This window comes from Aptenodytes forsteri, unplaced genomic scaffold (assembly GCF_000699145.1).
Source record: "Aptenodytes forsteri isolate BGI_AS27 unplaced genomic scaffold, ASM69914v1 Scaffold18, whole genome shotgun sequence".
Taxonomy (NCBI): Eukaryota; Metazoa; Chordata; class Aves; order Sphenisciformes; family Spheniscidae; genus Aptenodytes; species Aptenodytes forsteri.
The window spans coordinates 1,094,924-1,109,495 of record NW_008795135.1 but is presented as its reverse complement, the minus strand read 5'-3'; the positions used below and the strand labels follow the sequence as shown (position 1 = coordinate 1,109,495).

Below are 14,572 nucleotides of genomic sequence, written 5' to 3'. Positions count from 1 at the left end.
TACATTTGGATGACTGATTTTATGTCTGGGATAATTCTTTGCTTCATTAGCATTTCATCAGCTTTTGTAAGGCATTTATAAAAAGCCTGTTTGCAGTCTTGCAAAATAATCATAAATTGCAGAACTTCAAGATAGGGGTGATACTAAAATTGATGCCACCTATATATGGAAGTTTAAAAGATCTGTATTGATCAAGGTTAATCTGAATGTTTAATAAAAGTTCACTAATAACAGGTGGTTTCTTCAAGGTCTGATTCAGTGTCACTGGGAATTAAAGTACTGTTAGAAGAATTTGGAATTGGCTATACACCAAGTGCATGAGACAAGTAATAGGTAATACTAATTTAGTTTTAATGTAGCGTATACCTAGTACATCCAAAAGTAGTGGGAATAGTATGGGTTTTATGAGATTAAATGAAACTCTTAAAAGAATGAATTTTTTATCAGTTGTAAAGAATTTTTGGCTACCTCATCTGTATTTCATTCATCTACTTCATAGTTAATGTAACCTAAAATAATTCAGTTGCATTTCTACCTGGCAACTGAAAGAGGGAGCAATTTGAAATTCATATTAAATGTTTTCAGTTATAGCTTGTCAAATTTGATTTAGCAACACTTTTATTAAAAAGTGATAGTTTATTGATCACTAATTATCAGGATTTATGTGATAAGCCAGCAAACTCTCAAAACTAATCCTAATCTTCAGTTACAGCATAAGAACAGGAAAGTGAAAACTGTAATTGTCCCATTATTTCCAGGTAATATGTTTTCTTTTACCTATCACTAAACATAAGGAAATGCTACATAAATGAAATACTGTATAAATATCCAGAGGATTAGTCATTGACAGATCACTGGTAGAGTAATTGCCATCAGTATCATTTGACTCCCTCTGTGTTGTTTTCACAGACCTTAGCATACAAGTTTTTTTTCCTGTTCGGTGGAAGGGGAAGCCCTGGGTCCTTACACATTCATAGCATCCTATAGAGGACTGAATAGGCTGCAGAGAACAGCATATTCCTACGGACCACTGGTCTGTTGATAACACGCCCATTTTCAATATTGGTCTTTTCAGCATAAAACAGATCATAGTACATGGTATTTGGGAATCTGTGAGTTGTCTGCTTTTTCTGTCTTTGCAACCACGAACCTCACTTTTTGCTGCATTCAGCAGTGGACAGTGGGAAAGAATCACTATTTCCTCCTTAAGAACATACATTCCTGTGATGATGAGCAACGGAAGCACACATGTTGTATATCTGAAAGCCGGGCCCAGTTACTTAAAAAAAGAGGGGGAATTAATTTTGAGCAACTGAAAGGACAGGTTTCAGTACTGTTTTGACTGGGAAAGATAGTGTAGCCAGTCTGAGGTAGCTGTATTAGTGATGTCTTGTCAAACTGATGAAGGGTCACCTTCTTGCCATTCATGTTCTGGATTGCTACAGAGGAAAGACTGTATTTGTCACTGGTTTTGTACTGCTATCTGTTGCTGCTGTAAGAGAGCGAGGTAAGGTATTAATATGTGATAAGGGACCATATAAAAGTGCTGATGGCAATCCTGCTGGTACTGAGCTAATCTTTCAGAAATTTGAACACCGTGAAAATAGGATTAAACTCATTTCCAAGTCGTTGTTAGTACTTTTCTACATGAAAAATTTCCTGGAGAAATTTTGAGAAGAAGCAAGGCTCTTGGGAAACTTCCTCAAGGGATAATATATGTACACAGTGGGGAATCTGGGTGATTTTTAATATGATGCTCTTGTTTCTTAGAGCCCGAAATGAACTAGAGGTTACAGAGGCCCCTTCCATAACCTGATGTCCTAAACTCAAAGCCCGTTCTTCATCTCCAAGGTCCACTTTGTCTTAGTAGTGTTCATCTTTGCAGTGGGAAATGAACTATCATTGATTATACTAAATTTCATACGTTTGCAACAGATCTGCCTTCCTGCAACAGGCTGTAAGACAGTCTGAGGTGTTGCTGATACCCTCATGTGGGGCACCAAACTTCTGTCCCGTTGTCTTTGTCTTGATACTGTAAGGAATCAGAAATTGCTAACTGTAGCAAGTCCTGCCTTAGACCCTTCTGCTAACTTCTGTGCAGTTCCAGTTGTCTGTTACTTAGGTTAGGGACATGAATCAACAAACTATGTTATAACATAGTTATAACAAACAGAATTGTTATAACTATGTAGTCCTTAATCCTGTGGGGTCGTGATAACATAACCACTCAAGGGAACAGTTCTTTGTTCTCAGCTTTGCTGCTGTGAGATCAATGCCTTAGCAATAATGATTAGTAATTGACATCCTGTTGTTCTGTATATGTGACTTATTTAGACTTGATTAATGCCCGTAAAGGCAATGGGAAATTTCCCATCATCATTCAATCAAAACTCTAGATAGGAACTGAAAACACAAACTGACTTATAACATCCAATGATCAGGGAATGAGTGATAACCCAGCCGGTTTATGTGTGATCTGATGGCATTAATCTTCAGATCTGGAGGACATCATGGGCTACAGTAATTTGACAAATGTGTGATGTATTTTGTAGAGAGCATCAGTAAGAGAAAGTTGTGCTTTCCTCTCTCTCAGCTTAAAAATGGAGCCAAAGACCAAAGGACTAAAACAACAACAGCAGCAACATAAGAAACTGCTGGCTGCCATGCTTTCTCAGGACTCCTTTGATTCTGCTCAAAGCACAGCTCCATCTGTAACTGAAGAAGATATTGACAATGAAGATGATGCAATGGAACTGCTGGGTAACTTCAAAAAATTATGTGTATTTGCTGATACTTTTTTTATTATAGATTAATCTAAAAAGTGTAATACCCGACCAAACATAGATTAGTTTGAATCTGTTCCCTATGTTTGAAGCTAAAGTATCCAGCAGCTGTGTGAAGGTTCATAGGGTTTAACTTGCAACTTTCAGGAGTGAATGTAATGAGGACTGTATATGTATGTGAATAAACTGCTAGCTGCATCAAAATCCCATGAAATATCAAACGCTTCAGGTGCTTAAAGTAATTAATTTGATTTCCTACATAAATCACTTGCAGGTTCTACTTGGAGAATGTATTTATGTACAAGGAGCAGAATCAGCTTCACTGGCTTTCATCTGGTTCTTCTTTTTCTTAGCTGTATCACAGTTCTAACTTCAGTGGGTTTTATTTGAAACTTACTAGCTACAAATAGCTTACGCAATGTGAATTTGTAACCTCTCCAGAGGATTTGATTGTAATTTTCCAGTAGACTGTATTGTTAAATTGCACTCTAGAAGGCTCTATGCTCACTGCTTTCTCCCTTTCCTAGAATTACTAGTTGTGAAAGGAGGGAAATTGTTGAAGAAAGTTAATTGACAATCTCTTTTCTGCCGTTTTTAAAAGCTTCAATGTAAGATGCTTAAAAGGTAGTCATGGATTTCAATATTTTTTTTTCCCCAGTTTTTGCTGTATAGAATCTTATGTGGGATCAAAGCACAGGAAATACACAATCTCAGGATAGCTCAGCATTCTTACATTTATGAATTCTATCACAAATTATTTGTTTCAGGTTGGACCTTAATCTAAAAATCAGAAAAACACATGGTGCTCTCTCTGTTTCTGTTATATTTCTGTTGCTTCCTTACTACAGTCTTCATAGAATCACAGAATAGTTGGGGTTGGAGGGGACTGCTGGAGATGTCTAGTCCAACCCCTTGCTCAAAACAATCAGCTAGAGCAGGTTGCTCTGAACATTGTTCAGTTGGGTTTTGACTTTCTCCAAAGATGGAGACTCTACGATGTCTCTGGGCAACCTGTTCCAGTGCTTGACCATGCTCATGGTAAAAAATAGTTTTTTGTTATGCTTAAATAATTGTGAATTAATACATACTTTCTTTCTTACAGTAGTTTTAAGTTTGATGCATGCATTTGTTTTTACGGAAAAGAAGAGATAATGACACCTGGGTCACTCAGGTGTCACAGTGGGTCAATTAGTTCTTTGTGTTTGAAGGAAGTCACACTGTTTGTGACTGTGGGCTTGCAGTCTTCATGGAATCAGTTGGTATTTCCAGAACTAATCCATGGATTCCAGTGAAGGCCATAATTAGTCTGTAGCTGCGTTATCTCCTTATTTCCTCCTGCAATTTACAGATCTTTCCAACTTTATCAGTGTGACATAAAAAACAAGCTGAATGGGTGTCTTGTACTGGCATAAACCACAGGACTCCTAAGGTAGTATTCTGTGGCATCTGGAAGGTACAGTAGGTAAGTGTGTGTGTGTGAGAGTGCGTGTGTGATTTTATTGGCCTCATTATGTATCACATACAGAATAGAATCTTTTGTTAACTTCTGTGGAGATAGTGAGGAAAAGATATCCAATAGGTGTGTAGGTCTTTCCTTCTAGACATTTGAATCCCTCAAGGTATCCAGAACCAGAAAGACAGTATAAAGGAAATTTTATTTTCTAGTGTCTTGATGTTTGGGCAGAATATTATCTGTGTACAAACAAATGTTTTGTTTTTTTTAATAAGGACTCCATTGTAAGAATCCATTCTAGTTTTGTGCTGTGCAAAACCTGGAACATTTTTCTATCATGCATTTCATCAAAACTGGCAAAGTTTATGCAGAATCAACTTAAAACTAGGAGAGGTCACAAACAGGACCTCTGGTTCGGGTAGAGCATTATATAAGCGATTCTGAGATTCTGAAGCAAAATCATGGCATATTTGATGAATAGCCATGGTTATAGTGATTATAATATAGCCATGTTACAGTTACTACCACTGATAGAAAGTTCAGTATGCACATCTTCGTGTTGAAAGTGCTGTGCTTCTGAAAGACTGGCTTTTATTTTAATTCTCATTTTGCAATTTGCTGACAGTATGTGGTTTATATCTGATACAGTGGTTAGGTTACATCCTGCAGAACTGCTCAAAACTTGAGGATATGAGGAAGTGTTACATAGGAAGGGTGTTTTGGTTTTTTTTGAAGGTAACGTAAAGAACTTAAGTTTCTATTGGCAAACATAGGTATTTTTCATTGCTATATTTTCCAGATCAGTAACTGTATGATACTGGGATTGATTTTTTTTTTTTATTATGTACTGCATTAATCCATTAACTGCTTTGATGCTTTTTACACTGCTTATATGCAGTATAACTAATTTCAAATCATGGCTTTCTGCCATCACTGAATTGCAGGGCATTGTTGCATATAGCTACTTGACTTGTTCCCTTTAGAGTTCAGTATTCGTTGCTTATTCAGCCCTTTCTTAAAAAAATTACAAAACCTCACGCTCCTAAGTCTGGATTCTGGGAAAACAAATTCTACTATTCATAGCAGATGATTTTACTGCGTACCCTACTTATAATGCAGGTTCTTGCAGAACACAAACTTCCATCTTTATGTGTGTTCAAGAGAATCTTTTTCAGAGTTTGATTGATTTGTTTAGGTATTAAAAGCATGAAACTGACTGTTGGTATATTTTCTTTTAAAAAAAAACCTCCTAGTACTCACGTCAGAATTGTCAATGAAGGTTTAGCTAGAATGAAACATTCCAAATAGAAGAAACAATTAAGCTGTTATACTTCTGAAGAATCCATTTCAAAAGAAATATATGCGCAAAGATAAAAAAGAATATTATGGGGCTACATTCTGATTTCACTTATCACTCTTTATGTATAACATAAGGTGCATAGGAGGGCTGTTAACACACTGGTAACTTTCTAAGTGTGTTCAGTTACGCAGGTGGCTGAAATGGATTACTGGCAGATAACATCACAGTGGAAGGGATCTTCCTGACTTTTAAAAGCTGAGAACTGTAACTGTAAAATCACATGTATTTGTAAACGTAAAAGGGTAGTGCAATTGAGGTCTGTGACTGAAAATGATATCAAGCGGCTCATTTTGCATACGTCGTAATGTCAAGCATTGTGTTTTGTAAATCTAATCGGGTGCTGAAGTAGTTTTTTGTGAAACTCTGCAGTCCTTTTGGAATTCCATGACATTTGGGCTTAAGCTGTCTTTCGCAAATGGCTGAAGTCCACTGAGACTTTAAAAATCATGTTATTCCTTCAGTATCTCACTGATGTCCATTGGAGAGGACTGAACTGTATTTTCCCTGAAATTGACGGGAATATTGATTGAACAGTCACTAAAGAATGACTCATTTGGTTTTAAAAAATCAATTTTTTGATTAAGTGTAAGAATATAATTGTTTAAACATATTGCTATGCATAAACATACACATGGTAAAAGCATAAGATTTTTTGTAGCACACTTGAACTTAAATATACATTCTTGAGCTTTTTATAAGGAAGATGAAAAAGAAATTCTGTATTGTTTTACACAATATTGATAAGTAGTCATAATGCTCAATCACCTCTTCTTGTTGTCGTCCAATCTTTATGCATGCTCACAATATTAAAAATGTTACCATATGTTAATACATGCTACACAATAGTTAACTATGAAGCACCACTCCAAAGATGAGTGTACCCAGGAAGCTCACACAGGTGTGGCTGAAGTGAAAAGTGGTGATAACTGAAGTCCGTTTCCTACAGGTATGTTGACGCATATGCCAGTCTGTATGATTCTGAAAAGCCTCCATGATTTCAATGCAAATAATCATATATCTGAGCTAAACTTAAGTGTTTGCAGCATCAGGACTTGTAAAACCATCTCTTCTTTTCTTCAGAGCTGGCTTCACAGTGATAGTGGTTTTTTTGCTCAGTGTAGAAATCTTAAGTGAAAGTTCAGTGATTGTCTGCCTCATGTTTATTACGTGTAATTCTTGCTATGCAGTAACAAACCAGAATCTTTAAAGATAGAAATGCTCTTTAAGTAGTAGTATATTTTTTAACTATTGCTATCAGGAAATACCTGATTTCTGTTTACTTTAATAACTTTTCTTCTAACCTCTAGAATTTCTTTTTTCCTCAAGAGCTTTCCAAATGTTAATTACTTAATCATTGTAACACCCCTGAAAGATTGGATGGTGATATATTTACATTTTATAACAAGAGGAAATAAACAGAATTTAGTGGAGATTGCCTTTGCCTGTAGGATGAGACAATAACTCGATGTCTGGTAGTCTACCCCTTATATAGTCTATACTGCTCTTCTGATAAGTCTCTGAGTGCTTTAATGAAAGGGTGTCCAATCTGCAGTGCTTTCAGTGCATTTCCTCTGGTTCAACAAACATTCCTGATTTCCCTGTTTCCTAGAGGTCTTTGGCAACATGCAGGAAACAGACTCTAGACCTGATAAATTATTCTAATATTAGCAGCAGGCTGTTCTTTTTTGTTGTATCTCCCAGCTGGACAAAAACTTCTCCTCCATTATGCGACTAGAATACATCATTTCCCAGAAGAGAGGCCACAAGGCCCTGGGAAAGATGGTATGTGAGTTGTACTACATCTTCAGAACAGTTTTCTGGCCTGCAGCCTGTTTTGTTGGGGTTTAAGTAGAATGATTGTGTGGGAGAAAGCTGTGTGAATTGCTCATCATGTCCCCTTTTGCTGACTCTTCTTTTTTGGAAGCTATTGGGAAATCGGCAACATTACCAGTGAGCATCTGCCGTGTAGTGCATGCACAGAAGCTGACACCGCTGGGAGACAGTAGGCCTCTTCTGCATGCAGAGACTGGCTGTACTATACATTGCAAAATTTTCAGTGGCAGATGTAATGCACTGGTGCAAGTGTGTGTTACAGATCTCCATTAGAAGGGCACTCAGACTCCATAAGGTGTGGATTTAAATACCTTTTTGAGGTGGAAAAAGGGGATAGCATAGATAATCTTACATACCTTCAGATGCTGGGAACCCTAACTTGCGCAACATTGGACAGACCTCTAGTCATGGCACGGTACGCTGCACAGATCCTGCCGTGCTAAGGTTCACCAGCATTACAGTCCTTCAAGCTCTTAGAAGTAAATAATTTAGTTTAGTTTTTCTTGTAAGTAAAGAATTTCATTCAGCATTTCTACTGTCAAGCAAAAAGATGTTCACATGACAACATGGTGGTTCACTTTTAAGATAAGACCATGCAGGTGGTGTAATTGCCAAATGCCAAGTGGGAGCTGCCTAAAGTCTTCTCCCTTATGATTAGCAGGCTAACTTTATCCTGCGGCCAAGTGATTTGTGCAGCACAGCATAGCACAGCACAGACCTGTGCCGGCTCAGGTCAATTGTTGCGTGGATCATGAACTCCTCTTGTACGGTGGTCCTCAGGTTTGAATCACCAGCAAGCAGGAAAGTCAGTGTAGCACAGTATTTTCATGCCACTGGAAGAAGATAAGTTTTCTTTCTAGTCAGAGATAGCGATCATTGCTTTAGCCCAAGTCACGGGAAAGTGATAATGGCAGTGTTATTTGTCTCATGTTCTTATCACTGAATGCTGATTCTTTACACTCAATGCAATAATAAACATTGATGTTCTCAGATTCCAAGAAAATATTTAGCAAGGTATGATCCAGCATTATTTTTCTCTTAAAAAAAAAAAAAAGTTGTTCATCTTATAGTATGTCTTCAAAAGTCAAGTGAAATGTCTTTGTATGCATGACGACTATCTGCATCACTACTGCCCTCCTAGTGAAATTTCTGAAAGAAGTTACAGTGTAGATAAATACTTAGCTGCAGCTTTTTTGGAAATTGCCATAGATCTACATGCTTCCATTTCTAATGTCTTACAGAGTGGTGGTCATAGCTTTTATGAAGCTATTCATATGAAGTTTTCTGTTTCCTTCAAATTTCAACAGCTGGAAAGAGGAGGCATGCTCTGTATCTAAAAGAGAAAGAAAAAAAAAATGCACTGGTTTATTGCTTTTTTTACTTCCATTACCTCCCAAAGTGTGTAAAGCATTTACATACTTTTGTGCTCCTCAATGGTTATTACTGGAGCAAAAGAAGGATTGTATTATATAGACCAGGCTTCGCATATAAACGGTCATCATGTTACTGTTCTGTGAATGATATGGCTAGTATGAATGAAATATCTTAAGCTTTACTTTTGTGAGATGTAATTGACTTTCTAAGTGATAGGTATTTGACATTCAGTGGCTTTTTCTTTAGTCTGATGTGGAAGATATAGTTCATCCCAATTTGAATAGACCTATATGATTATAGGAAAAATACCAATAAATGTAATTTACTGTTATCACAATTTCTAAAAGGTCTGATATTCAGTCTTCCACTTATCTTCCATTTATCTTCAATCTTCTTCTATCTGTATGGTATACAATTTCTGATAATCTTGATTACCAGGTACTTTGAAACTCCTGAAAGATTTAGAATTTGGATACACAATGAACAGTTGAAGGCGAAAGTTCCAAAAGATGTTTTTTCCCTCTTTGGGTTGACCCCAGCAAGCAGCTAGGTACCACAGAGCCCCTCACTCATTCACTGCCCCACAGTGGTGGGCAGGAGAGAATAGGAAGAGCAAAAGCAAGAAAACTCATGGGTTGAGATAAAGATAGTTTAATAACTGAAAGGAAGAGGAAGAAGAAAGAAAGGAAAAAAAAGAACGAAAGAAACCCCCAAAACCTAGAACAAGTGATGCCAAAGCAATCATTTATCACCTCCCACAAGCAGACCAATGCCTAGCCAGTCCCCAAGCAAGAGCTACTTTGGAAAAAAACACACCCCAGTTTTTGTTGCTGACGATGACATTACATGGCCTGGAATATCCCTTTGGTCAATTCAGGTCAGCTGTCCCAGCTGTCTCCCCTCCCAGCCTCTTGCCCACCCACTGTGGGGCAGAGTGAGAAACAGAGAAAGCCTTGACTCTGTGCAAGCGCCATTCAGCAATAGCTAAAAGATCGGTGTGTTATCAACACTGTTTTAGTCACAAATCTAAAACACAGCAGCATGTGGGCTGCTATGAAGAAAATTAACTCCATCCCAGCCAGACCCAGGACATCCCTTAAAGATATTTTTTTCCAAGTCAGTACTGTCTTTTTGAAGACTGAGAAGTTGTATTGACATGATGGAAGGTTTCCTCTACTCTCTCTGGCATCTCCAGAGACATAGTTTTCATTTCTTTTAGATAAAGGCTCCTTTATCTCTCCTCCTAAGACAGGTTGATCGGTGTACAGTTAGATCTCTTGCAGCTGTTCCCCAATTTTATATAGCCTTTCACTTACAGCTGATTATGTTCTCCCCATGGGTGTTTTAGACCATAATTGTGGACTCTAGAATGTCTTTCACATTTGCCCTGTGTCTCTTGTGTTCTTTGCTTCTTAATTAGTCTTTGTTGTGCAGAAAGGCCTTAACATAGCACTGAGAAGTGACCATAGTTGTCACAGATGGTACAGTTTGTAAGTGATGGTATCTGACTGGGATTCTTATGCTACTGCATAAGTGTACCGTAAGTGGTAAAGACTGTAAAACCTGTAGAGCTCAATAGTGAGCATTATGGTTACTGTTCAGACAACTGTTGGACTTCTATCGACTTACATAAAGAAACATTCTTTCCTTCCAGAGGTCGTATTTGCAGTAACTTCTCTTTTCTCTCACTCTTCCCTTTTAACACATATATTCTGTTATTTCTTTACTGTAGTTGGTTCTGTGGAGTTTACCTGGAGAGATCCATGTGCAGGATCTGATCTTGAGAATGTGTAATAAGTATTGAAGTCTAATGGAAAGCATAGGGGAAAAAGATCAACAAAGAAACCACCAAGGTTGTGAAAAGGAGTTTCTCTTTCAAAAATGGGCAATTATGGGTAACTTGTATTTTTATCTTCAGGCTACAGTGATTACCTTGCTCTAACTCTAGTAAGTCTCATTAAATCTTTACCTTTTTTGCTTGAGCTTTTTTTTTCATATATTCATACAATGTATGAATTGTCATGCTGTGCCTCAAACAATTAATAAAGTAAATGCAGATCATTTTTATGCAAATGTAGTACACAAATAATGACAGGATTGGTAAATCAGTTGGAGTAATTATTTTTACAAAACAGTTAAGGTGAGGAATAACCTCAAGAAGTGTTTTTTAATTTTTTTATGGCATTTCACTGAAATTTTAACTACAATGTTATTGCAGATACTGTCGACAGTATTTTTTACCAGATTCCTTGATCTGCAGGGCTATTGTCTAGAGAGAAGCCATAAACTTGAAATCTACTACTAATTTTGAAGCAACGTTTTCGTGCATTATACTTGTCACTGAACACCTATGTAAAAGTTTAACAAATACCATATTCCGCATTTTTTTCTTTCTGCCGATATATAAAGTCACTGAAGCAAGAGAGATGCGCAGGTCTGTTTTATGTCATTCATGGAGTTCATTGATTTCAGTTCATCTTGCGGTCATATGCTAAAAGACAACAACATCAGTGAGAATCTTTTAGTTGATCTGAGTTTAAGCAAAGCTCTAAATGGTTATTCAAAGAACAGGGATTTTGTGTTTAAAGTCTTAAAATAATGGAATCCTGCTCTTGAATTTTACTACAGGTGTTTGATGTTTACATAGAATTTTTAGACTGACAATAACTTCCAGTAAGCTTAGTAAGTTCTATAGTTTGGTTAAGAGGGTGTTTGTAAGGTTAGAATTATGAATTGATTTAGTCACTGCAATACTTGTGTAGTTATTTCTGGTTTGATAAGCATAAAATGGGTTGAAACTGAAGTTGATTGTGCTTCATGTTGCTAAAGGGAAAATGGAGAGAGAAAATCAATTATAGTTAGAGATACTAGATTCTCTTGAGTTGAAATGAGTTACATGAGCTAATAAAAAGCTTCAAAAGAATGATTCATTTTCAAGAAATAGATGTGTACTGAATATCATGATGTGCAGGAGCCTAAAATGTCATTTAGTTACAGATCACTCAAGGAACCAAAGCTTATTTTAAGCCGATACCTAAAGAGCAGAGCCGGGACACCGTGTAATCCTAGTCCCCTGACTGTCCAGATCAGAGACCTAAATGTCTGTACTAACATAGCCTTTTTATGGCCTGTATGCCTGGGATTTCTTCTAAAGGAAGGCAAGGTGACACAGCACCATGGTATATATCACTCGTTACCATGTGATATTGATCCCAATATCATGGGATCAGACTGGTACTCTTCTACACTTGTAAATTCTTGCAGTTTTGATGTCTAATGGCTGTGGAGACACAGAGGTCCCCTTAGAGAAGCTATAGGAAGAAGCTTCCTCCCACGCCAACACCATTTATAAGCAAGACAAGAAAGCGATTGTTACAGCCAACTCTGTTCCCCGATCTTATTTCTCTGCCCACCTCCGGATGTGCCAAGCACATCAGATGTCGGGCAAATAGTGAAGAGCTGTGGTTGAGTCAGGTGGCATATTTTAGATAACATTTTAAGCTATGGAGTTTAAGGAAGTATCTTTTCTTGAGTTCAGCATAGTTGTTTTGTGGAATGCATTGCCACAGAAAATTGTGGAGGCTACAAGTGTAAATACACAAAACTAGATAAATTCACAGAAGATAGATCAATACCACCACTCTACTAAATATGTTGGTACTGGTACATTCTCTGTCACAGTCCCAAATTTGGAAATTGCAGGTGACTGAGAGGATCTTTACTTACTGTCTATATGCTGCTGGCTATTTTGAGTCAGGACACTATGCTAGCTGCTCCTCAGGTCTGATCCAACACCAATATTTCATGTACCTTGGTGTCTCCCATCATTTGAAGTGGTATAATCTGAACCTGTATATTTGAGGACTGTATGCTGTATAATTCTGATCCTTTCTTGAAATTTTAGTGGCTGAAAATGGCCAAGGTTTTTCAATAAATATTCATTATTTTTACAGAATAGAAGAGCTGGGATAGGAAAAATGATAGGTCTAATAGGTGTTTATTTGCATATGTGAGAAGGGCAAGGTAAGGACTTCAACATCCCTCATCTTCTACATTCCTAGCAATTGTCTTTAGCATCACATATCCTGCTTTGCTATATGCTTTGTGGCTCTTTGAATAAGACCAGACATTCCATAGCGTATTCTGTTATTTTTTCCAAATAAAAGCGTATTTTATTGGGAAAATATCAGATGAGATCTGTACTAGTGAACTACCTCAGTCAGACAAAATGTTTGGTAGTAGGTAGAAAGCTCACATGTTCCTTATATGTAGAAGGTAAACATTTGCTTTACTGTGTTGAATTGGGGCCTAAATGAACAAGCATTGCTATGGTAGGTTACTGGAGTTAGAACAATAGGTTACTAGAGCTAGGGTGAACAAGGTACAACTGATTACTGATTTTTCCTTTATAAGAATCATGGGGCTTCAGTTCAAACTGTCTAGACAAGTTCAAAACAAATAAAAGGACATACATTTTCATGTACTGCACAGTTAATCTGTGGACTTATTTGCTAATAGTGTTGTGGATGCCAGAAATTTACACATGCTGAAAATGAGCCGGACAGGTTAATGGAAGAAAAATACATCAAGGGCTGCAAGATATAGAAAATACCTCTGCTTCAGAAAGTCCCTGGCTGTGAATCAGCTGGGGCTGAGGGATTATGCTAGTAAAGTATCGTTACGTACTTGCCCTGTTCTTGTACTCATCCCTAGGAATGGGATATCCCTAGGATGCTGGATAAATGGATGTCCAAGCTACTTCGTACTTTTTAAGGACACTTAGGTTAGTTTAGACATACTACTGGGAAATCCTTCAGTGGCAATATATAAAGAAATCCAGCAATGGATATAATTTCTTTCATGCCTAGACCTGTTTTTAGTGATGCCACTGACTCTCCAGTATTAGTAATCTGCAGTAACCTCTGCATATACTTATTCTTTAGTTTACACTGAAGCTCAAAATATGAATGTCGGAGTTCAGAAGCTGGCTGGGGAGATTTGGCCCACTTGATTGACTAGTCTGTGTGCTAAACTGCTGCCAGTTCCTGAGCAATCTCATTCTCTTTTTGGAGCGTGCAGGGAAAGGAAGCATGAAAGAAAGAGACAGTTACAACTGTCAAGCTCGTACTTTGGTAAGAAATGACAGGATTTCTTCACTTGGAGATTCAGAAGGCAGCAGTGGAACTGCGTGAGCTCTGGTGAGGCTTCCTTGCTACTCAGTTGTACACAAGTCTGAAATCACTGTCTTTGTGGTGGGAGAATAGGATTGATGCAGAGTTATCAGGACAATTTAGGGAGGTGGCAGCAGATCGAGAGGTAGTATGATTACCTGATTTCAGGGATCATAAACCCTTACTGCTAGTGTTTGACCTGCTTCAGTGAATTCCTCAGCTTTGGGGCTTTTTTCAGCTACTGAGGAGAGAGATCGTTCATCAGAGTAGTAGATAGGGAGAGGGCTTATTCAAAGAGACATTTGTGAATTTAATTCATATTGGGAGGCGAGGATGTGAAGGCAAAAAATTATATCTGAACATAGCAGATCTTAAAGTTATTTTTCATGTTAATATGTGGCTGATTAGTGTCATGTTTTTCTGAATTGCTAGAGCGTCCTTTCCTTTGAATAAATTGTCCTTTATTTTATGTACAGATAAGTTGCTCACAAGAAGATAATTACTGCCAGTAAGGGCACTCAGGGAAGTATAAATTTAGCAGGGTTTTGGTGGGTGGCAGTAGAGATTTATTTATATATTTAAATAAATAATATAATTA

At 37.5% G+C, this 14,572-nt stretch overlaps 1 protein-coding gene across 1 annotated transcript in view; it reads left to right on the top strand.

Moving 5' to 3' along the window:
• Positions 1-14,572, top strand: part of CUNH8orf34 (chromosome unknown C8orf34 homolog) — a 138,687-nt gene that overhangs the window by 34,045 nt on the left and 90,070 nt on the right. Inside the window, exon 6 of the mRNA XM_019471842.1 lies at positions 2,594-2,760. Coding sequence (XP_019327387.1) covers positions 2,594-2,760 — 167 coding nt within the window. The remainder of the gene's footprint in view (positions 1-2,593; positions 2,761-14,572) is intronic.